The 25,653-nt window shown below is 37.8% G+C and overlaps 1 protein-coding gene and 1 long non-coding RNA gene across 3 annotated transcripts; both read right to left on the reverse strand.

The window, feature by feature from the left end:
- Positions 1–601: 601 nt before the first annotated feature.
- Positions 602–2,148, reverse strand: LOC132988274 (uncharacterized). Its single transcript, XR_009675796.1, has 2 exons — positions 2,032–2,148; positions 602–1,901 (listed from the first exon to the last, which is right to left on the reverse strand). It is a non-coding gene; the product is annotated as an uncharacterized LOC132988274 (long non-coding RNA).
- A 4,051-nt stretch (positions 2,149–6,199) lies between these two features.
- On the reverse strand, positions 6,200–23,814 carry LOC132988275 (moesin-like). 2 transcript variants are annotated; one of them, XM_061055560.1, is made up of 13 exons: positions 23,478–23,811; positions 14,798–14,881; positions 14,290–14,385; positions 13,888–14,162; positions 13,700–13,783; positions 12,383–12,529; positions 11,847–11,943; positions 11,594–11,757; positions 11,119–11,249; positions 10,851–11,011; positions 10,629–10,721; positions 8,789–9,019; positions 6,200–8,434 (listed from the first exon to the last, which is right to left on the reverse strand). In XM_061055560.1, exons 1-13 carry the CDS (start codon positions 23,487–23,489, stop codon positions 8,270–8,272), a joined length of 1,740 nt encoding a protein of 579 aa, XP_060911543.1. In that variant the 5' UTR covers positions 23,490–23,811; the 3' UTR covers positions 6,200–8,269. The 2 variants fall into 2 exon arrangements, with proteins under 2 accessions (XP_060911543.1, XP_060911544.1); XM_061055561.1 differs by lacking the exons at positions 6,200–8,434; positions 8,789–9,019 and adding an exon at positions 10,279–10,325 and having other exon boundaries at positions 10,607–10,721; positions 23,478–23,814.
- Positions 23,815–25,653: the final 1,839 nt, after the last annotated feature.

Raw genomic sequence — 25,653 nt, forward strand, 5'->3', positions numbered from 1 at the left:
CTTTGGAGTATTTGATAAAAACCTCTTATTAAAAATGTGTCTGACTGTATGTGTGATGACACATGGACTCTTTTTCTGTCATTCCCCTGGACGTCTGGTAACATTGCAGGTGTGGAATTGTTTTTTCTTGGAAACAGGGGTGCAGTAACATAAGTAAGAAGCTGTAAGTTAGCAGCGTTATCGGAGGCCTGTAGCCCTCTGAAAATACAGATAGCATCTAAAACGTGCTTTGGCTGTGTGTCATTTTATACCGGGAGCGTCTAATGTTGATCTTTATGCTTATGTGTTTGATTTGAAACAGATATGATAAAATCATAAAGTGTCCTTTTAGTGTTTTAGTGTGCTTCAAACCCCTTTTTCATATCCCGTTTCAGACTAATTTTCATTCAAGAAAATAAATTCAAAATAAATTATCCGGAAAGCATTGAAATAAACATGGAACATGTTTTTTGGCTTTCGTGCATAACCACATTTAAACGTTGAAAAAAAGGAAATGTTTTAACTCTTTGACTCAAATGATCTAATCTGACTATCTACACAGAAAGCTGTGGATATAAATCCTGACAGTATCATTTAAAATAAAAATTGTTAATACCAAGTATACCGAACACAATCAATGTTTATTGAATATGTTAACCATGAAAGGGTAACACACTTTTACTCATGCATCCTTTGACACAGTAAGTCCACCATATGGAACCAGATTCCTCCTGCAATCATGCACAGTAGAAGAAATAAAAAAGGTGAAAAGAGGTGTTTGATTCTTACAGACATCAAGCAAGTTAGAACTTTTAACAACTTTTATGACACGGACATTTTAATGGCAAAGCATTATATTGTGTTTAATGTTCAAACAGAAGTTACATGCAGTAAGTGAGAATGCAGCCAATAATTACAATTTGAATGTCAAACACATTTCTTCTTGCACATAAAGGCAACACCGGATGACTCCACACGAACAGGATATGTAAGGCAGGACGATAAGTGTTGTCTTGTATAAGTCAGTTGGAAGATAAGCTTCTGTCCGCAGCTCTTGAATGTTAGTTTAACCATTTAGAAACAGATTAGGCTGTAAAAAAAATGCTCCACATTAACCTTTGTTGCTTCATGGTTGATTCCTTTTAGTTGAGTATTTAAACTGTAGGCCTACCTAGGAAACAAATTCTTCAAAAGAGGTCCAACTAGTTTATTTCCCTTTCTTTACCAAGTCAGAGTCTGAAGATATGAGATACATTTACAACCGGAAGTAACACTTAGCATCATGTGACACTTGTGTTATTATTGGGTTATTCTTAGGATTTTGAGCATCCACTAAAAATGATATTTATAATTAGTACTATTTGTGTTATTTCTTTATTATTTCAGAGCGTAACAGTATGTTTAGTTTGACTGTGAAATAGTAACTATCCTAAAACCCTTGAAATATAAATTAGGATAAACATGTCTAGGTTCATGAGATTAGGGTTTTCTTTAGCGAGTTTATCTCCTCACTTAACTCTCCAAAATTCAAACAAGCCCTTACTGTTTCACTGATACATATGTGGACCCTTAACAGATGTACGTAGGCTTTATGAGAGATGTTAACTCTGCCCCCTCATTGCAGATAAACATATAATGACGTGACAGAGCATCTGTCTGTCTTCATGGTTACCACTTTGACCAGTATACCTTGTCTATATCGTCAAAAGTTGCAAAGCACCTCCAGCTTGCAGCTCTGGTCTTTCCTTGGTACGGTAGATCATCCTGCAGAATTGTGTGCTTAGTCTGCGGAGTCAACTTGTAGACAAGTGACACCTCACTTGGGGTATTTGACAAACTGACACTCACGGATACAGAGTGTCAAACTCAGCTTGTCAAATACACTAAGTGGGGGGCCTGGTCTCACCAAATCAAAGATGTCCCTGTTGATTTAATAAACAAAACACTTATACCAATTTAAACATAAAGGACCAAAAAACGTCAAAAATATGCATTTAACTTTGAACCAAAAGCTATTATTATGAACACAGCATTTTAGCAATGAACTGTTACCTGAGTGTAGAGATCTTTTGAAGTTTCAGCAGATGAGTCCTTACACTGCTCCTCTGTCTGTCACGAGAGTTCACAATGATGACACTTTGTACAAGACAGTTGGTTTGACCATTAAGCTTTAACCCTGCAAAGAGGAAGTCAAAACAAGGAAGATAACTGCAAAGCTAGTGCTCAGGAAACGTGTGGAAATAAAGTGTCAACATGTCATGGTTGTGAAATGCTGTTTAAGGCTTCTGTGGCTCACAGCTTTCGAGATAAACGTTTGCTGAGACATTGTCAACAGTTCAACTCGCCTTTTGTGGCATTCATGCACTCTTACCATTTTGTTGCAGGAAGGCTTCTGGAAATGTATGTAGTTTTATAAAGTTAAAAATACAGGAAGCATTGACCACTACCTTGACATTTAGTCAGAGACAAATTTAGATCAAACAGTGTAGAGTTTAGATTACATACGCTTAGGAATAGTCTGAATATGATCAGAGTGTCAGGGCTGTTTTATTTATTCGATTGTGTCTCATATGCTGGGTACATTTATCCAGATGTGTGTGGGTTTTTGTTTATTTTCTATATGTTGAACATCTCCTCTTGCTCCTTCCTATTGTAAGAAAAAGCATCAGTGTTTAGTGTGATGGACACTGCTGATGGGTGGTCTATTTACTCTGCTATAAGGTACGAGGATTGTGAAAAAGAGACGGATCTCCTCTTGTCCATGAAGCCTTTCTGTGAGGTTGGATTATTTAACTTTGACTTCTAAACTGTTTTTTATTTTTTTATTACTGCTCCTTTTTCTGTTTTTTTCCAACAAAACCCACTTTTGTTTTTGCAACCAGAATGTACCAAGCACGTTGCTGCGTAACTTCCTCAAGTTACCCTGGACTAATGCACCATGAATCACTCTCTGGACTTCCCTTTAGTTGGCTACAACTCTACTGTGCACTGAGCTTCCTTATTATACAAAGTGACTGAACATCACTACTGTACGTTAATTGTCCACAGAAGCCTCCTGAGTGGAGTGTTGCTCTTATTTTGCAGTAAATTGAAGATGAGGAAACATCAAGGCTCAGGGATTACAGGAGGAAAAGGGCTGCTTGTGACGGACCCTGATAGCTTGGAGCTGCCAATGTTAATGATTTTGGAGAACATTTCCAAACAAAGCAGTGGTGTTGAACACAGAATAGAGATTATCTGAATTAAGTATCATACATTACCCCCTGACTGTAAAACACAATGCACGTTTAGACAATTATACTTGCCTAAATTCCCTTAACCAATCAGTGAGGTACCTGTATCTTGTAAGCTCTGCATGTATGTATAAAGCATCATTCTACAAATCTTCAAGTCATTTAACAAACCCTTTTTTCCAAAGCGAAGGACATCAGCGAGTAAGAACAACACAAGCAAGGATCTAGAGAGGAGGATGTCCTGGCTCTGGCTGCGATCCTGTGTATCCCTTGTGTCTCCTCACCCTTTGTCTATCGGTGTGTTTGTCTCTAGAGGGCATGGCCTCTTCAATCAAACACCTGTCTGCATCACACACCAACACACAGGTGCTGACAGGCAGAGAATGTTTCTTTTTCTTTTTTTTTAATAATTAAAGTTAAATACTCTATTTCATTTGTCTCATGTAATATTTTTTCATACTTCTGGAAGATGAAGAAAAGGATATAGTATGGGACCATTTATTACATTATCTAAGTATAGTCTATTAAAGTCTATTTAAGTACAGTAAAGTACTGTGTCTTTAAATATTGTGTTTTAAAGTATAGTTTATTTAAGTACAGTATATTGAAGTATAGTGTATGCTAATATTTTAGTATAGTGTATTGCACATGTTTTCTTCAGCTTAGAAGTGTACCTACATTTGATTTGTTCTACTTAGTAAACAAATGACCTGTTCTTTAAATATGATCAATGGAAATAGGAACAAATGCCAAACATCGATTTAGATGTCTAAAATCAAACAATCCATTGTCAAATGAGTAAAGTTTTTAAGCCTATACGTACTTACCCTTTAAATCGACTCGCAACGCTCTACACTATAGGGTTTGAGGAATTATAGATGACATCATATTGAAAAATGTTTTCTGGCATTGATATAAATTGGAATAGCTGGCACTGTGGCTATGAATAATATTTTTGACGATCAGGTGTATATTTAATCAAAAACACATCTTTCTGTCTTTAAACTGTACTCACAAATACATAAAAAATAAAAATACATTCAAGATGGTGGGCTTCCTGTCTGGTTTAAGGTATGACTCCAGGTAGTGTTTACCAAAGTTTGTACACCAAGGTGAAATTAGCTCGGGGGCTCTTCAAATAAAACAGTTTGGTTTGCTGTGGAGATTTTAATGTCACATCCATCTTTTAACCTAAAATCTTTTTTTTTAGTCTCAGTATATGATGTGGGTACAAGGTTTTGTGACATTTTTTTAAATCATTATAAATCCTTTCCTTTATACCTAAACGTAACATCCTCTGGTGCTGAGGCACTATGTCTACTAAGTCTACTAAGGGGATATTTAGAAAAAATACTAAGTGTAATAAGGGTTACATGCATTCATTTAGGAGTAAATGTGACTACAAGATGCAAAAATCTCACAGTACCTGCTTACTTTCATCCTTTTTGATGTTGTTTTGCATTTGTTTCTGTTATTGCAGCACATACTGGGTGTTTTCCATGCACACAAACCCAGTTTGTTCTGACGCTTGTTTTTTTACTGCAGATGAAAACTCAGTTCTGAAACAGGTATCAGATTATTACTGCAGATTTTCTTTGTTTATATAGATACTACTAATAATAATAATAATACTATTAACAATAATAGTAATAACTTTATTTATCTGCTTGTTCTATGTGACCGGATGAAGTGTTTACTGTACGTTTTGTTGACAGCAAACTAATGGCAGCTTATCTCTAAGTGACAGTTCAAAGTGTGAGCTATTTCAACACACTGCTCAGGCCACTAATACCACAAGCGAAGGGGAAGTAGAAGATGAAAAAACATCACCTCTCTTTGGTGTTGAGAAAGTTAAGGTTGATTTTCATCAATTTATTTGACAAGAATTAACTGAATTTCCTGTTGCAAAAATACTTGCTATTTCAAACACTAGCTACACTTAGGAAACAGAGAATTTAAAACTAAGACGTTTTAAAAAAAAAAGTATTTTTCATTCAATAGATCATTTGATAACATGTCAAATGTCTGATGTTGCACTCAGTAGGCAGAAGCTTCAGGCAGTATAAATGTGATCTTTTATAAATAACATATACACAAGCAAGTTTGCCTACCAGTCACCAGGTTTATTATCACATTTGAGTTTTGAGATTAAACCACGCTCTTAATGTCAAAAACATAAAAAATTGAGAAACATAACATAACGTGTCATTTGAGTCTTTTCCCATTACACTTTTTTTCTCCAAGAGATATTAGTGGTTTTTTTTACATTTCTGATGTTTGCAGGAGAAAAATACAAGGACCAACTATAGGTTAACAAATATTGTATAGTTTTGATTATCTCATGTAGTCATGTTGTCTTACCGGGTGAATGCAATTGTACAAGCTCAAAAGCCACATTTAATGTATTCAGATAAACTGTGTGCAGATATGTTTACTGTTAATTCAATGTTAAACAGGTATCATTGACCAAATGTTCACTGATGTGTTACACAGTGTATAGTTTCTTTACTGGGGGTAAACTGCCATCGTGTGGCTCATCGCAAAATTGCACCTAGTAGAGCAAAAGCAGCAGTGATGATGACGAGGATCGTGGAAGCTTTTTTCTCCACTCTTGGGCTTGAAGCCTGTAGGTGAATGTGAGTGTTGCTAGTTGTCTGTCTCTATTTGTCAGCCCTGTGATTGACTGGTGAAAAGTCCAGGGTGTACCCCGCTGTGGCCCTGAACAGGAAAAGCGGTAAAGATAAAGGATGGATGAATGGGTGGATGGATGGATGGATGGATGGATGGATGGATGTATGGATGGATGGGCTTGAAGCAGGTCCGATGTTTATTGAAATACAGGGTTGATGATGTAAATCTATAAACATCACAAAGGTCAAGATGAACATATGCAACACTTCATGATTAACAACTGGAATTGTTGCATCAGTAGATGTATTAATTATTCTAATGGTTGTTAAATAAAGAAAATGTTCAGGAAAGAAATACAGGTTTAAAATGGAATTTTATTCATTGGTAAAAGGAAGACTTGAAGCAGCAAAATCTGATGAACCCAGGCAAAGGCACTGTCTGTCCGTTTACAGTATCAATGATGTTTCAGTCCTTTTTGATTCAAGACAAAATATTGAGTAGCATCTTTTCAGACTTTTATTTTTCATGACGACGTGAGCTCAAATGAAACTTGACTCTTTAAAGGCTGTCAACACATGGCACTTCAGGTAGAACAAACAGTGCAGCATTCAAAGTTACAGTTGAAGGCGTGGAAAAGTATCCAAAAAAGCAATAACAGCATTTTCTCTCTTTTGTGGCAGCTACACAACTTTATGCATCAAGAGGCAAGAGCATTTAAGAGAGAAACCAAAATACATTTTCAAAGAAATACTTCTTGCCAAAACACTTTTTTTTTTCACTTAATTTTTTTTCACTAAACACTGATTTCTGAATATCCACAAAAACAAAGCCTTCCACATGTCAGACTCCAAAATGCTATGAAACTAGTTTGTTGGGTTCAGTTGTATTCAGAATGTCTTGTTGTAATGAAAGTTTTTTAAGATTTTACTTCTTCCATAAGTTCAAAATCTCAGCAGTGGGCTTTCCGATTACTTCATATCAAAATGCTGTTCTTTTTTTTTCTCTTTAAAAAAAGCACCTCTACGTTGTATAGTACAAAAATATCCTTGGTGGTGTCTGTCGTTAACCTTACATTATGTAATTTCATTACAACTGAAAATCCAAATCACAAAATACACAAACATTATTAAATACTGTATATGAAAAATGCATGCATTAGAAATGGTGTTCCTCTAGGTTTGACTCATTTGAAAGGTAAGCTATGGTTTGTCAGTGCAGCTGAAAATAGAAAAAAATGAAATGATCTTGAAATGCTGAATTGAAATGACACTGATTTACATTCTTTTTGGAAGAATACTCAAAACTTACCATTTCAACAAATGTAAGAAACAGCCAACACTAACTTTTCAAATGTCTTCAATTATTCAGTGTATTTATATTTAAAAAAAAAAAAAAAAAATCACTAAAAGCTATTTAGACACAAGATTTGCATCAGTTTTATCATGATATAAATGCATCTGTCTTTTCCTTTGTGAACTACACGGAGCCTTATTGTGGCTACAATATGTACACTTCATTAACAGTTGTTTCAATGTTGTGCAGGGGAAACACAACTTTCTAACTTTCCGGATTATGCCAAATAAAGTTAATTAGTGGAAATATCTGCTTTTTTTAAGCATTTATTTATTTGAGAAAAATGCTAAATTTGCACTTTGTTTTGCAATTTGTATTTGTTTGCAAATAGTGTTGAATGTTTTCAGATTTTCAGAATAAAATCAGACAGGAATATGATGTGTGTTTTGTAAAGGGGGTGTTAATACTTTGTGATTTGTAAAAGTTGCCTTCATGGAATTACACTCAAATGAAAAGTAAAAATAGTAAATTTACAAAAAAATAATACTGCTCTATTTATGCTCCACACAGGCACTTCAGAATCATTCGATATGCATTTAGTTTTGTAGACTACAGTGCACTTCATTTTAAAACTACTCGCAATGAATCATGGGAGAAATATTGGTCTCAAAAACCGCTTGCCGTGAAGAACCAATGAATGCTTACAGCAGAAACACGTCTACAGGCATGCTGAAATTTAGAATGGTCTCTCAGACTTTTATATTGTAATCAGGATACAAAAATGTGACAATAAACATATAAAGAAATTAAAAAATGTTTACTCAATGTGTCATGAAGTGAGACATGAGCCCACTGCTAATATGCTACATAAACCCTTGTGAGGCATGTACTAATAAAATACAGTATGTCCCTTTTCAACCAGTGACTTGCCTAAATTCAAAGTAAGGAATGATAACAAATGGAGTTTTCCAGATCCATATTTGTACATTGTGCTGTGCTTGTGTAACCACGTCATGTTTTGGATCTGATTCTTTTGGGTACAGAGGAGACAGCTTGAGTGAGGCAGGACTGCAGTCAAGGCAGACTGGCCCAGCCGTGTGGGCTCTTAGCATTAGCAATAGTGAACGCAGACATCACATGCATTCAAACTCATCAATGCGCTGTTTGGTGTTTCCAGACCGGATCTGTCTGAGGGTCTTGTACTTGTCTCGCCCTGCTTTCATATTCTCTGCGTGAATCATGTCATTCACCGTCTTCTTCGTCTCGTCTCGAGCGTTGGCCAACTCTGAGCTCAAAGCCTGGAATTAAAGTCATTAGTTACACATTGTCACATACTCATGTCGATATGAATCATGAGACTCTAAGTCATGATTCACAACTTTTTTTTACTTTTCAATCAACTTCAATTTTCTTCCAAACATTTAGCTTTTTCTATATCTGTCCATGTGATAAGTGCATTTAAATGATCTACCTGAAGCTGTATACTGACATACTAAAAGTTAACTTGGAATGAGTAAGATCAACTTTTTTCTGGTAAAATATTTGATAAAAAGCAAGATCCAAACTCTTATAATATACTCTTATATACTCCAATAATATGGCAGATCACATGTCAAATATGGAATATGACTTATATTACTTATAAGACTTACAAGTAGATGCTTCTGCAATCGTTCGTTCTTCTCGGCCTCTGTCATACGCTCTTCTTCGCTGCGGTCTTTGTATGTGGCAGCAGACGTGAAGTCAGCACTGGCCTCAGCGTTACTCTCATCGTTCTCTTCGTCCTCGTTCTCCGCATTGAGGGGCTCCTGAACGTGAGCTGCCATCACTTTGTTTTTAAGCTCTTCTTTGGTCTTCTCCAGGTCCTCCTGCACCATGGTAGCCTGAAGGAACGGAGATATCTCAGTGATGATTGTGTATTCACAGGGCTCGATGGAAAGATATGTATTTACAACTAATAGAAGAGCAATTAAGTACTATTTCTCCACTTGCTAAACACAAATCTATAGCCTGCTAGCTTAAATAACCATATTTACCTTATTTAGCGAATTAGCATGCTAACATTGGATGTTCATCACAGAAAAGAAAGACAATCTTTTCAAGGGTTTAGTTATAAATGTAAAGCACAGATTGAAATTTTGACCTAATTGTTGTTCCAGATAAAAGTCCAAGGGATAAAAAAAAATCAAGCTGATGATTGCATCAAATTATACTCCATTAACAGTTGTTAACGTATTAGCCTGAAAGCCAAAAAAGTTAGTATCATGGTGGTGCTAATGATGAATAATCTGTCAGTGAAGGAAGAACTGACTCATCATTTCAGCTCTAACCTGCTGGATGCTTTAGTTTGTAGAATTTTTTTAACCAAAAATAAGGTAAAACAAAAAACACTCTTAATGTCCTACTGTATCACAGGCAAGGAAACAAATAAACAAATAATGAAGTGTAGACAATATGAATCAAAGTTCTAGTGCTATGAGGGTCCGGGGAAAGAGTCCATTATGAACGAGACTGGAATTTCATCTGAGTGCTTGCCAAAAATGTAGAGCATGGAAACCATTACTTAGCACAAGAATTAAACAGGATTTCCCTCCCACAAAGAAAGCAGCCCACACCACAAACAGCATGAGTCACACTCCCCCCCAAAAGTGAAGGGGCTGAGCTGGCACACATTGTTTTGCCCAAAAAAGACATGAGGCTAGCTGTGAGCGTCCACCCCTCCCCCGAAAAAAAAAGCACACGACAACAGGAGGTCAGGAATGTCTGTGTTCCCTGTGTCACACAGGAGGGCCGATGTGATCAGCGGGAGGAATGATGCTTGATGACAAAGTCCCTTTTACCAAAACCAAATAAGGCTTATTTTGAATGCCACTATAGACGATCACTTGACACGTGCTTAAGACCGAGTGAAGAAGTGACTGCCCCTTTTGTTAACATATTACATTAATCACTTGATGAGAAAAATGTGCCGCTACAACACAATATAGAGTAAGTTACAACAGAAGTCATATGTGTTTAAATGAGATTTTAGTTTAGATTATCCCCGAGACCTCCCTGTCCGTCTAATGCTAGATTTTAATTTTGATGACTTAAACAGGTCTGTGTAAGAAAATATACAGAAACTACAGATTAAAGCTGCAATGGAAGCAATTCATATTCATATGGAAGAAGTCACAGGATAATTAACAACTGGTAGAATGTAAATTCTGGTTGGCGTTTTTTGTTTTGGATTTTGAGAATCGAAAAAGACCAAGTACTTTGAGCTTTCTGTTGTATATTTCATCACTACACTGATTTACACAAATCTTGGTTAGAAAAGTACAAAAAAATATTATTTCCTAATCGTTTATTGACAAAGATAAAAGGTATTTTATGGGGCTGTCATGAAAGGTGGATTCTTTTGTCTAAACATTTATAATATTTTTTTCTGTCAATGAGATTTATTGCTGCGATAGTTAGAGTATTTTTACAGCTGTTTCTAATTTCTGTTACCTTCTCCTGCCACTCCTCAGCCTCTTCTTCCTTCTTCTTCTTGGCATCCTCCAGGAGGGAGATCTTGGAAGTAAGGTCAGCCAACTCCGTGGCCTGAAAGAACAACATTTACTTTCTTGATATTTGAAGCATCAGTACTTACATTATTTTAGACATAAACCTTACATTTACTCTTTTAAATGCCTTTTTTAAAGATAAGACAAATAGTAGTTAAAGGCTGACCAGGTGTTCTTGGTTCTTCATCTGGTTCTCAGACTGCTGGAGCAGTGCCATCTTGGCGTCTTCAGCGCCCTTCAGATCAGCCTCTAGGCGTTCAGCCTCCTCCTGTGCACGCTTCCTCTCCAGCTCCAGCTCCAGAGCCCGGTGTGTTTGCTCCTCCAGCTCTGTGTACACATACAAACACACACATGGAGAAGCACTACATGTAAATGTCATGTGAGAAGAACATGGGGGTCACTACATCGGTTCAGAAGACTGATAGGTCACCCACCTTGTTGGGCCTTTTTTGTCTGCTCCTCGATCTGCTTTAATCTCTCTATCAACTCCTCCTTTTCCTTTTCGATCTTTTCTTTTTCCTTTTCTGCAACTTCTCTTTTCCTCTTTTCATTCTCCAGCAGAGCTCTAATGGAAAAGGTGTACAAGACTAATCAGGAGGGTCTACATAGCACATGGAAAAAATATAATACGTACATCAGATATTAAATAATAGACTTGATTATCATAGTAGAGCTCCAGTGTTAGACTCCAAGTTTTAATAATTGTTGTTGCAAATAATCTTTTTGTAATATAAAATGTTTTCATTTTGCAGCAATATACTATGAAAGGTTCATATAACATGTAAAGAATATTTCGAGCATTAGGCTAATCTGGAGTTTACTAAATCGTTTTAACACTTTAAGTTTAATGTCAAGAGTCCAAATATTATATTTGTGTTATGTTTGGTTATTTCCCTGACAACAGCTTACCTCTCCATCTTCTTGTGATTCTTCTCCTCCCGAGCCTGAGCCTTCATCTGCTGCACTTCTATGGTATCAGGTTTGCGGCGGCGCATGTACAACTCATGGTTTCCCATGCATAGAGCCAGAATGCGCTTGTTGATGCGCAGTCTGGGAGCATAAAAGACGAAGTCCTAGAAAGAAAACAACAGAGATGTCCATTAGAAGTAAAAACAAATCATTTATCATTTGTTATCAAGTTCTGTTTGAAGTATTGACTTACAGGCGCTTTCTTGTCAATCGGTTTAATGACAAACTTCTTGTCATTGAAGGAAATGTTCCTGATTTCACTCCAAGGGAATCCAATTTTAGGCGTCATTCTGTAAAAGACAAAGCAAAACCGAGAAGTCTTGGTCAGATGCAGTAAGCTGGATAGCAGGAGTTGACATTAAGTTTAATTTGCTACTGGCCTTCTGGACACAATCCAAATGTAGCTAGGCTGCACACGGAGTGACAGCAGTGAAGCTGGTGGCAGTGGTTCCTTTTAACTAATACACACGTGCATGCACAGACACTTGTGAGACGTTAACGCTTTAGCAGAAATTAACTTGATGATCTTACAAGAATCATGTGTCCGGGCCGGCAGGCCAGTTATAATGCTAAGCCCTGAATTAGGCTATATTAGTTTAAGTAAATGAATGAATGAATAAATAAATGGATTACATTAAATGCAGTAATTTAAAACTATACTGAAAATGTTCAGTTTGGGTGGTTTCAGTTATTAAGATGTTCTTTTAAACGGTTATCAGAACCCCTTACTTGTCATTCTGTTCATAAATGTTGAGGCCCAAAGCATCCACTCCCAAAAACAGCTCTGTTCCTTTCTTATTCTTGATGTTGAAATAGTTGACTCCATACATCTCCAGATCCTGAGCGATCTTCAGATACTCCATCATGGATTCCTCTCTGTTGACAAATAAGAAGGACATAATGTTAGGGTTGTGAGTTTGGAGCACAGTGTGGTTGATTCTCTGTAAACTGTGTGTTAAATGTAGAGCAACAAGGACGTAAAAATTAGATCAATAGAACATTTTTTAAAGTTAGATCAACTGTGACCCAGACACAATTTAAAGACCAGTATTCAAAATACCTCCTGTACTACCTACTAATTAAATCAAGGCTTCCAAAAGCAAACTTGGTTTGAGACAGGCCAAGAATAGTACACTCCTCGAGACTCCTGAAAAAAAAGATCAATTACAGACTCTTACCTGTCTGCCTCTGTGTCTCCCTGCTTCTTTGAACGCTATTTGTGGTTTTCATAATGTGCATATTCGTTAATTATTGATATTAATCTAAAAAACTTCTAACATCAGGTCAAACTTTTTAATAAGGTTTTATCATAAGGGAATATTAATTAGATATTTATTTTTTGGTGATGCGCTCCACCCGCCCGCAATGTAGAAACAGAGACAGCGGGTGCGCGACCATACGTACGGGCAGTGCAGACTAAAATGCAGACAAACGGTTTGTTTTTATCCTCCTTTGCGCAAAACCTGTTTCTCTACCACTTGGGGCAGCTGAGGTTCAGTGGTAAAGTCTGTCATCTCGCAACTGGAAGGTCAGGGGTTTGATACCCAGCTCTTGAAGCCACATGTCATCCTTGGGCCAGACACTTAACCCCAAGTTGCTCCCGCTGCTTCATGGGCGGCGTGTGAATGACTATGAATGGGATTAGCTAATACTGATGGTCACTTTACATAGTAACCTCTGCCACCAGTGTGTGAAGGGGTAGGTGTGACCTGCAGTGTAAAAGCACTGAGTCGTCAGAAGACTAGAAACGCACTTTACAAACTCAAATCCATTTACCCTCTACCTTATGTCTACACTGGCGACATGTTAGCTTGTTTTGTGCAGCCGTCCATTTCTGTTTGTGTCACTGTATTCACACAGGAAACGGCACCTGTGAGTCTGAGATCAGCACATAATCGTCTGTATTTGTGAGGGCCGATCAGACTGAAAATCAGCAGATTCAGGTCACCCACACATCACTTTCTTTTAATATAATCGGATAGAGCAAGTGGGATAAACTGTGCTCATGCTTATGTGCACATATACAGTACATGTGTTTGTGGTTACCTTATCATGCCCTTGTGTTCTTCATGCCACACCTGAATCCTCTCCTCCCACTGGTCCTTGTTGAGTTTGTGCTGGTCCAGCACTCTGACAACAGCAGGAAAGATCAGAGTGTGAGGAATCATGCAGAGAAACACGTCTCATACAAATACACCAGCTGAGCGGTTGCATCTGTCTTTAACCTGTGTTACCTCTGAGGCAGCAGCTGCTCACTGGACAGATAGCCGGGTGTGTGGACTTCCTTGTTGTAGTCTGCATACTTGGCTTGCACTGCATAGGACGCCAGCAGGACGGCAGTCTCTGGCGGGCAGTAGATGTCGTCATTCAAGATTCCCTCCTTTACCTGCAGGAAGAACAGGCGCTGTGTGGCGTCCTGGATCAACTCCTCCGACACATCCTCAGGGAAGAACTTGGCACGAAACTTAAACAGTAGCGGGCTTTCCTTCCTCACATCCTGGGCTGTCACCTAAAATAAAACGTGACATGGGTGAGAGGTGAAGGTTAAACTTCTATAAATAGACCTGGCTTTAACAGAATGGTGGCGGAGAAGGGGGGCAACGCTGTGTTTGACATTTTTGTGTGTAAGAGCTCACCTTCTTATTGAGTTTGAGCCAAGTAGAGAAACCTTTAGTATCCTGGTACTGAAGCCCAAAGTACCAAACCTCCCGCAGCCCAATGGTCTTGACAACCTTTAAATATAAAAAGCAGAAGTTTAATCCACAAGCTTCCTCACCAACATGAAGGTACACTCTGTTCTCCAACAGGGTGCATAAACGGCAAACAAAAGGAACAAGCTGTTTTTAAAACACAAAGTTTATTTTTCTGCAGTTGCTAGGTAAAGGTAGGTGATAAATACTGTTTCTTTCCACTTGTAAAATAGTAACTATGGTATAGCTGAAAATATTTAATTCTGTCAGTACATGTATAGCAGTTCTTATAGCTTTTTTTTATTATTAAGTTGGGGTTACAAAAGTTACAAGATCATAAGAATTTAAAAAATCAAAGCAATAAATTACATCTTGTGCTGTCACATAAAGTTTGTTTCAAAAAGTTATTGGCAAAACACACACAACGAGGATTCTTGTCAGAAGAGTCTCATACCTGGTCAAAGAGTTGTTTCCCTGTTGTATTGGGCTGAATGGCGAACTCAAGTTCAGCATCCATTGTGGTGACTCTTACACTTATCTGAGGAGGAGAACAGAGAGAAAGAATGAGAGATGTTTTTGTCCACATGTAAAATGTCAGCCTTTCAGATAAAGAACATGCATTTAACATGTACTTTGTTTAATGACATCTTTTATTTCTGGGCAGAGGCAGAGTTTGGTTATTGTTCTTGGAATGGTCAGGAGATAATACTGACTCTTGAGGGTCTTTCAGAAATATATTTGACTTGTTTGAGCTGTGAAAATTTGCTGATTGATCTACAGGTTTTGTTTAAGGGTGGCTGTCTTTAATCGCATTTAACCAATTTCCATCAGACACAAACCGTAAGAAAAGCTGCCCCAAATAATAGAACGACTGAGCAAATCATCCTTTGGTGCTTAAATTGGGGAAATAAAAAAATCATCTTAACTCAAGTTCATTTTTTACCTTGTGTAACTTAGAATACATTTCTGACTTGTTCATAGTTATTCGAAAAATAATGAGTGTTTGATGCCATGGATAAAAATGTACATTGTATAATGGTGAACAATTCTAAAGATATTCTTCTGTTAATCTGCTTTGAACTATGCTCTAGGGAATCTTTGAATAACCCTGGCTGTGCACAAGTAGAAAGGCTGCACCCATAACCCCCAGTGTACACCCACTCAAAGTTCATGTCTCCAAAACACAAAAAACTGCGACTGTGAACAATCAGCCACCCAAACCATCAACATATCATGAAAATGTTGATTTGTATCCACTGAACAGGTAAAAAAAAAAAGTAATGTTTCATAGCTCCTCACTATGAACACAAACTTTGTCAATCTGGCTCTGTCTCAGTATAGAATTTATCTGCAGGAAGTAACCACATCCTCTAGTGGCTGAGCCTTGTGAGGCTCGGCAGCAAAACACCCAGTTCTCATGAGAGTCGCCTACTTCCTGTCATGTATCAAGCACCCCGTCAGCTGTCTGCTTAGCTCTCCGCCTTAACAAGAACAGATTTTGTGATGTTGGCATACTTTGTTACAGCTGGACATTTAGCTAGTGAGGCACTTTGAAATTATATGTCAATAATATATTAAACCTTCCACAAAATCTCCAAACAAAACAAATTGATTCTAAGCTGAGTAAACTGACCATGTAGGCATTTCTCTCTTTCTCTTAGAGATGATGAACAGCAGCATGCATGTCTGTTGGGGAATAACTGTGCAGGCGGAGGCCCCCGCCTGCCCTGAACAACAATGGTATGCATTATTTCCCGGTTGCGGGGCTGATTAGAGTTGCGTTCTTTCCCATTCATGTCAGCAGGACCCCATTTATTGCTCAGGACACTTGCCCCTCTTGTCACTTCCTGTCATGAGCAGCAGTTAAAGTTGTAGTGAAACCTTCAATCTGGGCATAACTGAACTCCAACACAGAAGTCTAAAGTCAGCTAAACATAACCCTCTCTAAAACTGACAGCGTCCATGAACATTCTTTCTGACAGTGCAGATTCAACTTCAGTTCATGATCCGCCTGCCTGAGCTTAAGCAGTTTCATTTCCTGAGTCAGAACAGCTAATGCTGCATGAAAAGGGAACTACACTCATACAGTTCCAGTCTGGTTAGGGTGTGTCTCTCATGCCCAGAACTCAAAAACACTTAGCACACTATTATTAGCACATTCTCTTAAACACCCCTTTCAGGCCCACATGTCCTGTTTCCATGTCTATTCTCAACTGTTTTTACACAAAAACTTCACTGCAGAATGAACAAGACAACATTTAACAAGTTATACTAAGGTATCTAAAGACCAGTTTTAAAACTTCAACTTCAATTTCCCAATTTGGTTTAATCACACCATTAAATGAGCCAATTTCTTGTAATGTGAAGCTTTTCTCTAGAATCCTCTTCTACACTGACTTCATAAAAGTATGTCAAAACCATACAGCTGTCATACTACTATTATATCTAAAAACTAGAGGCCGACCGATTATCGACCTGGACGATTATTGGGGCCGATATTTGGCATTTGGCCAATTATCTGTATCAGTGTTATATTTTCTGATCAACAATTAAAGTAATTAATTGAAAAGTGTGCTACTTGGCTTTGCAGGTGTGTCTTTCCTTCTGGATCTGTTTTTAATCACCACTCTGTCTCACCCACTGTCCTGTCCACCACACTATCTAACTGGCTAGACATCACACGAGTAACAGCCAATCAACACTGAGGCCTGGGTTCCACTGACATGCACATAGACGAGAGCGGCCTGGAGCAGGAGCAAAGTCTCTGGTTGAGCATTAAAACAAAGTCTTGTGTTGGAGCTTCTAATATTCTAAATTCTAATTTTTGACAGAAAGATCTTAATTATTACTGTAAATGCATATCGGTTTTAAATATTGGTTATTGGTCTCTTGAACTTCTAAAAATCTGTAAAGGTATTGGCTCTGAAAAATCAATATCAGTCTCCCCCTACTAAAAAGTCCTGGACTTGAGTTCTCATGTAAAAACACTGACTAAATGTTAAGGCTGTCATTGCTTTGATTGATATCGAGATCAGGATTATTAAACCTAAACCACTGATTTGACAACATCTGCATCATTTGCATTTATTGAACTGCAACACTCTGAACAATTTAACATTCTGAACCCTTTGAAAAACAAGCAATAAATGAGAATAAATGAGTTAAAAATAAACATTTATAAAACAATAATAAATACAGTAAATACAAATGAATTGACAATGTATTTGAGGTAGTGATGATGTACTCTTGGGTCGAAATATAACAATAAACACTTTGAAATATGGGGACATCTATATGTCAGTTTTAAGTCAAATCCACATGGGGCAAATGCCAAATGTCACACAGGCACTCTTAATAACAGCCAGCTGCACAACAACTAAATGTAAAGTCATGCTAGCAGCTTTGTAAGGTAAAGCTTTGAGTTAAATGCTTACTATACCATGTTAACATGCTCATTTTAAACAGCTTTAACACATTCAGCCAGGAATAATTAGAACATGATACATTTTCCATATTTGGGGGAAATATAAATAGCTATCCACTTCTTGGATCCTAACCTTAACAGTATTAGCTTAATAACAGATTATGTCAGGTTTTATATGAGTTGTGTATCTTAAAGCCTTGATATACTCTGTTGGGCCATGGATAAAAGCTAAAACAGAAAACAAGAGAGTGAATATAGAAAGCGTTCATTTGTAGGAAATGGAAAAGTTCTTCGTAGAAGTTACCCCAGAAGTGAACCCTGAGAAGCATCTCAGGTTAACTTGTCAGGGAAAGGAAGTGAAACCACTGAAAGTCAGAAAGCTTCTCATTGAAAAGGCAGATCAACCTACAGAAACACTGCTGCTATTTCTGGTTCACTGAGACTTTGATCAAATATGGTCTAACGTAGGAACATGTTCTCTATAACTCCTCATACCATCTGAAAGGAAAGTAGCTGTTGTCTGTTGTAAATGAAAATGAAAATTCTTATATGTCCCATCATCTATTCAGCATCCTGACATTCCCAGACAAGAGTTATCTCAGTGTGCTGTTCACAACCACAATCCTTCCAACTAGATCCAGGACCACAGAGATATCTCTTAGTCGTTAAGGAGCACAGTGAAAACCAAAATAAAGACCACTTGCATCCTCATGTTAATGGATGACTGTCTGTTTTTTTCTTCTGTACGTGACAGAGCAATGTGTTTAGTAGGCAGGAAGGTTCTCATCACTGTGTCCGGTACCAAGTCGATGTTACCATGCTTTTTTTTTTTTTGGGGGGGGGGGGGGGGGGGGGGATAAATTAGATGCCAAGATTACAGGATGTTAAATGTTAGCTTACAGGATATCAAATATACTATTCAACATTAAATGTTTGACTTTTTGCTGATCAATATGGTAGCAGTGAAATGATAAATTGTAAAATTTCCTGTGTTTATACAATTTGAAAACTCAAACAGAAGTTTGACATTACCCTTCCATACTGAAATAGCAAGAAATCTGAGACACGATCGCTGTGGGAATATGGTGAAGGGCTAGGGGCTAGGGGTGACTCCAATAATTGCAAAAAGTATGTTTGATTGTCTAGAAGCTCAATAAGAAAATCAAACTACTCCTAACTCCTAACTTACTTTTGTAAGTCACTGCTACACTAACAACAAACAAGTTCTTGTTTTATTCTTTGTTGTTCCGCATAGCAATATTTTTCTAACCTCTCGATCTAATAATGGTAGCTTCTGGCTCCAAGAAGCCTGCCAAAATACCAAACTCAAGGCTTGATGTCACAGTGACTTCATCATATTTATTCCATTCAAGCTGCCTTTATTCATGGGACATATTAGCTTCCTTTTGACCCCTGCATGTTGACTATCAGTGCCTGCCATCTTGCTGCAAACTATAAGCCCTGTTCTAAGGACCGTTTTATTCGTACGGTTTAAAAAAATCAGCTTGTATATATATATATATACTGTTCAATTTATACATTCACATATCCAAAAAAACAAAGCGGGAGGCAACATAAATGTGTCTACATTTCTTCTTTCCTCCAAATTTTAAATAATTGTATTTACTGCATGTCACTATCTGTAATTATTCACATTTAAAGCTACTAACCACATATCTTGGTCTCATATGTTCCACTGAATCATTGGTGTGGACGGCCTGCTGCTGTGGCCTCTTAAAGGAAGTGTTTTTTTTCCACTGTAACTTTGCTGCTTAGTACTGTGCTCATGGTGGATTCATATTGTGTCTGTCTGTCTGTAAATAATAATAATAATAATAATATAACAACACGTACACCTAGTCCTTTTTGAAAAGTGTTTTCGAGATAACATTTGTAAATTGGCGCTATACAAATACAGATAGAATAATTGATTATTTGATAGAGTGATTCAATGTTACATAGTTCCATTGTTATGCTCTCCAATATACAGATATTTACATTGACCTAATTCTATGTTTTAAGTAGAGTAGCAATCATCAATATGACTCGGGATAAGGACATTTCAAAGTCATCAAAATATGTTCCAAAGCTGACCTTTACATGAACCACAAAAACATGAACAACCAATAAACCACAGGCTCTTCACTGTGTGGTAATGATGCATTATAATGTTGACTTTAAAGCATTTCTGGACTGGTTGTAAGAGACACTGTCATAATAACAAGAGCAAAATAATTATGAGAATTATGAGCTCATGCCACTGTAACATCTAATTGTAATATTATTGAACAGTCAGTAATAATAGGCTATATCAAATGTTGTTACATTTTTTAACAGCAGCTTTTTATAGAAAAAAGAGGCTAAGAAACTGATGAACGAATGAACAAAGAACTTACTTCCAGAAGTTTAGTTCTCGCCTAACAGCAAACATTGAACCTGCTGTCAGAGCAAAAGCCCGAGAAGTTTTGATTGTAGTTTGTGCACCACCAGCCCTACCTCTACACACTGTTAATCTGCTCTGCTATGTGCACTACACAGTCATTAATCCCCTGTTTGCATACCTCGGAGTCTTTCCATTTATAATTTCTCTACGGCCACACTTGTTAAAAGTTTGTTCCCGCTGACCATACAACGGCACCTGTCATGATTTATACACTATGGACTCCTTTGGTAAGTTTTGCTCAAGTTCTGTGTTATAATGATGGCTGTGTATGTGCGTGGGGATTTGTGTGAAGTTGTAATTTGATTAGCATTATTTGCAAGCTTTGAACAATGAGCTTGTTCATAAACAGGCTAGGTGTCTGCTGTAATAACACTGAAGTGGTTCAAACATGAAGTAGGAAAATAACAGAGTAAACAGTGATTGCTGTCAAGGGCAGGCCCAGACAGGCATACAGATAAGATAACATAAACTGTTCTTCTAACTACATGGTGTGCGTTTTTAGTATCAACATCATATCACTTTTTTTTTAATTGCTTGAGAGAAAATGGCCCAATGAGAAATCAATTCTTTGTCACTTAGGGTGTTTATTTAAAACAAGAGCTACAACTTTAACTTCACAGCAACGTCTGAAAAATCTAAAAGAGAACTAAATCCACTAGGATGTGAAAATAAACTTTACAGAATGATATACACAGACCTAAACTACACACTAAGCTTGTTTCACTTCTTTAATGCAATCTAAAAAGGAGCATGGCATCTGAGGACCACGCGAGGGGAAAGCAGGGAGGAGAGCAACTCGGCTGTAATATGAAAGTCCATATAAGGCTGCAAGCAAGGAAATAACCAGAGAGGAACTGATGTAAGTGTAGAAACCTTGAGTAACATGACTTCCTTGGGAAACTGAACCACTGCCAGTCGAGAGACGTCAAGCAAAGACACAGTTTCTCAATAATTATTGTTTTTTTTAAAACACCAATGTTGTTACAGCCTACTAAAACACTCAATTATACAGGGCCTGTTTTAATACATTCATCTTTTCTTCTATGAGCTAGCTTGTTGATGTGAGTGAAAATGGGGGACAAAACCTTCACATAGTATGGACTTAGCATTACAGCATTTGCTGAATCAGTGTCTAGCTTCCTTCTTTCATAAGTCTTTCCTACCACACCTCTACATGGTGTTAATAACAGATGTGGGTTTTAACCATTTCATGACTTAAATCCACCAGATCCAGCATTGATCCTGTGGAGGGAAATTCACATCACATAGGGTGTGCTCCGTTTGCTAAAAAATAAACTTTCCTTTGTGTTCCACATATAATTTAGAAGTCGGCTGGTTATAAACGCAATGCTTTTAGGTCATTATTAATTGTTCCTGCTCATTTCAAGTAAATCCCTCGGCTTCCTCTCAGTCGTCTATTCAATTCACTTCTCATTTCCTCTTCTCTATCTCTTTATCATGTATGGGCTAACATCTCTATGACACAGCTGCACTTTCCCTACAGACTCCCTGTGCTTGTGTACTCATTGTTAGTGCCAAACAGCCTCTTTTGAATCCTTAAAGGTCCCCAGCTGTTAATTCAGTAGCATGCTTTATACTCTATCGGCTGCTAATCTGGTGTTGTTGAGGCTAACAGTGACACAGCTGCATTCACAGAGACTCGGCAAGACTCCAAGTGAAAGGTTAAAAATAAATATGAAAAGCAAGACATGATTTTATAAACGTGTGTTTCTTGAGGTCACAATTTCACTTAATATTAAGTCAAATGTTGTGAAAAAAGTCTTAACTGAAAACTTCATAATCAGTATTTTTTAACAGACCCAATACCATTGTTTTTACTGCAATGTCGTTTAAATGAATTTATCAGATTACTTTGCCTGCAATTTTTTTTTCAGAAATTGCTGATATGACCCTAAGAATTCCTTTTATGGAAAAGGAAAGTAGTTCAGGCTCTTAATGCATTTTAAATGCCAGGATGCGATGACATTTTTTCTGGTTGCCAGCTGGAAAAAATACTGAGGAAGTATACGACCAGAAACAATACTACAGGAAGAAAGAAGCCAGACCTTTGCTACCATTTGTATTTCTGTTTGTAATTGGGAAGTGCAAGAGTTCACAAGTGAGTTTTCATTTTATATGTGAAACATATAACACAGCTGTTAAAAGTATTTACATTAACACTTGTGTATACATCGTACGAAGACACACACACACACACACAGAGAACATGAAGTTTCTCCATGAAACGATGATTTAGTGATTCAATGAATCCACACTGTGAAATAGCAGCACCTTTTATCTAAGGGGTGATGTGTGACTCTTTTTGTAGCGCACTGTTCCTGTCATTATCACAGTGTATACGTGGTTATCACAGCTCTGTAAACACTGGATAAAACAGACTAGACACACATATTAGTTTGTTTATTGTATTCTTCGCTACTAAAGCATTCTGAGGGGAAGCAGATGGGTTAGATACTACAAATACTTTCACTTGTTTACCGTGGATGAAGCACTAGACTCTTAATGCTGCCTGAATAAAAAGAGGGGTCCAGTCTGTGTGTGGCCTTCTCTCTTTGTTCAGAGCCACACCAGCACCAGCACATTTATAGTTAGCTTTGGTTGCTGCAGATAATTTCACAGTTCAGATTAATTACATTTTGGCCTAGGTTACAATACGGCATGATAGTTGTTAGTCCCTCCCCTGAAAGGCTACTACTTCTATGTTTAAGGCTTGCGTTCATTTGCTCCACATTAGGGCACCACAGCTGGTCTACATGACAGTTCAAATCCCTCCTTGTTAGACCTGAATGAAAAGGAGGCCTTTGGAGGACTAGCTCGCTTGCTACTGCAGGCCACACAGCCGCTTCCGCTCATAGCCGATTCTATAAATGTAATATCAGGTTCTATAGCAGTGGAGAGAATCTCACAGTAAGTAACTAACGTGTTGTACAAAGCCGGAGTGACTGATGAATGATTTGATTTAAGGCGCAAATTTTAATGAACAAACAGGCGGGAGCGCGCACGCGCACACACCTAACGGAAAGTACCCCAGTAATCCCTCATCCTCGGATACGATTTAAGGGATGTAAAAGACAATAAAGCCCTATTACATGTACTAGAGATGCGATTAAGGTCACTCAAAGGTTACTTTTAAGTACCAAAGTCAAACAGTAAATCCCAAATGGTGTTTTAAGGGGAGAATGGAGAGAGAAACATACAAAGAAACGGGGTTTTCACATGATAGACACAACAAAGTTCCCGTCTTACCGTTTTCGGCATCTTTCCTTTCTTTAAGGCCGCTTCAGACTTTACAGTAAAAAAAAAAGTTCTTGAATCAGAAGAGCAGCTGGTGAGAGCACAGAAAACTTTTTCCCATCAGAACAACGGCGCCAATAAAACGTGTCACCGTCTCGAGCAAACACTCGTTACCGTGAGCTCAAGTGCGAAGAAATGTTTCAGCCTTACGCTCGACGGAGTGTTTTTTCTCTTTGTTTCACCTTTCAGTGAAATGGACCGCAGCTTGATTTCCTGCTAACGGTACCCCTGACTGCAAAAAAAAAAACCACACCCAGGCCGATGACAGGACAGCAGCCAGCTAGACTGAAAGAGAGGGGTCAGAGCGGCAGACTCCGCCTGCAGCAGCCGCATCATCATGGCTGCAATGAGCTCCCTCCCTGCTGTCTGCCAGAAACAATCACTAGCACTCCACTCTCTGCAAACAAGACATTTACGATCAAAAATGCTTTGATGCATACTTTAAACGTTTTAGACAGATGTAAAGTGAATGAGCCGACTAAAGCATCACGTTAATGTTAGCCTAATAAAACAGGCCTACAAGAGGGGCTTCACATAGCCTATTAAGCAATAAAACACTAAAGGGCCAGACTTTTTAATGCTTACTGAAGTCTGCCAGCAGGAAACACAAACTACATGGCAGATAATAATAATAATAAGAAGAAGAAGAAGAAGAAGAAGAATATGATAATAATACTACATTTTATTTAAGGGCGCCTTTCAAAGCACTCAAGGTCACCTACCAGTTGGGATGTTGTGTACAATGTAAAAAAAAACAGAATGTGATGATGTGTTCAACATTGACACCCCATCAGGCTAGGCTAGTTTGTTACCCAGACTCTTTTACTACAGAGCCATGCTGTTGTAACACATCCAGAGTGTGGCATTGTCTTGCTTAAATATGCAAGGCCTAGGCTATTAGGCAGCATATGTTGCTCCAAAACATCTGTATATGGTTTAGCATTAATGGAGCCTTCTCAAATGTGGTTAACAATGCCATGTGTACTCATACACCCCCCATACCATTGTGGATGCTGGTTTTGAACTGGGAACTGATAACAAGCCGGATGGTTCCTCTCCTCTTTAGCCCAGAGATCAGGGTTCCAGGATTTATAAACAGAAAGTCCAATTTTAACTCGTCAGAAAGAGACAGTTTTTCACTTCTCCTCAGACCATTTTAAATGAGCCCGAACCCAAAGAAGATGGTGATCTGGATCTGATTTATATATACTTTCCTCTTTGCATAGTAGAGTTTCAGCTAGCATTTGTAAATGCAGAGATGAGCTGTGTCCACAGACAATGGGTTTTGGATGTGTTATTGAACCCATGCAGTGATGATCACATCAGAAGTCTGTCTGTTTTTAATGCAGAGCCGTCTGAGGGCCGTGGATCACAGCCACCCAGTAATGGTTTTTGCCCTTGTCCCCTGCATAAAGAGATTTCTGAAGATTAGATTAGATCAAATCAGATTACATTAGATTAGATCAGAAAACTGTATTAATCCCATTTGAGGAAACTAATTTGCCACTTAGTCAACTCATACATAAAACAAACAAACAATACAATCACAATACACAACAAGTAAAAAAAATAACAAGTAGTAATCCCCATATTCTTTGCAATTGTTTTGTTTTACAGAAAATTATTATAAAAGTGTTGCACTATTTGCCAGCACAGTCTTTCATGGAGTGGTTTACCCTTTCCGACCTTTACTTCACAAAGAGTCTGCCTCTCTGGGATAGTCTCTTAATCATGTGGCTTACCTGTTGCCAGCTGATCATATTAACAGATGTTCTATCACGTTTTTTTTAAGCATTTCACAACATTTTCAGTCCCAACTTTTTTAAATGTGTTGCTCGTATCAGATTTAAAAGCAATAATATTTCTCAATTTCATCATATGATATGTTTTGGATATGTTGGGTCTTATAAGGTTACAAGAAAGTTTTAAGGAGTCAAGGTCATAGGACTTTTTTTGTTAAAGAGACTAATAAAAGGTGACAAAAGAGGCCAAACCATGTGCAAAAAAGGGAAATGTTATAAGAGGATGTCTACTAAAACAGGCAAAATGCTACAGAAGCAACTTACCAAGTTATGTCACACATTCAATTAGTATTCAGCTTCTGTAGAAACAGTTACAATACAGTATT

This window comes from Labrus mixtus, chromosome 14, assembly GCF_963584025.1.
Source record: "Labrus mixtus chromosome 14, fLabMix1.1, whole genome shotgun sequence".
Taxonomy (NCBI): domain Eukaryota; kingdom Metazoa; phylum Chordata; class Actinopteri; order Labriformes; family Labridae; genus Labrus; species Labrus mixtus.

Coding starts and splice junctions, on each gene's coding strand:
- LOC132988275 (XM_061055560.1), bottom strand. Junction 14,386..14,797: donor GGAAACAACTCTTTGACCAG/GTATGAGACTCT, acceptor TTATATTTAAAG/GTTGTCAAGACCATTGGGCT. Junction 10,722..10,850: donor TGAAGAACCAAGAACACCTG/GTCAGCCTTTAA, acceptor TTGTTCTTTCAG/GCCACGGAGTTGGCTGACCT.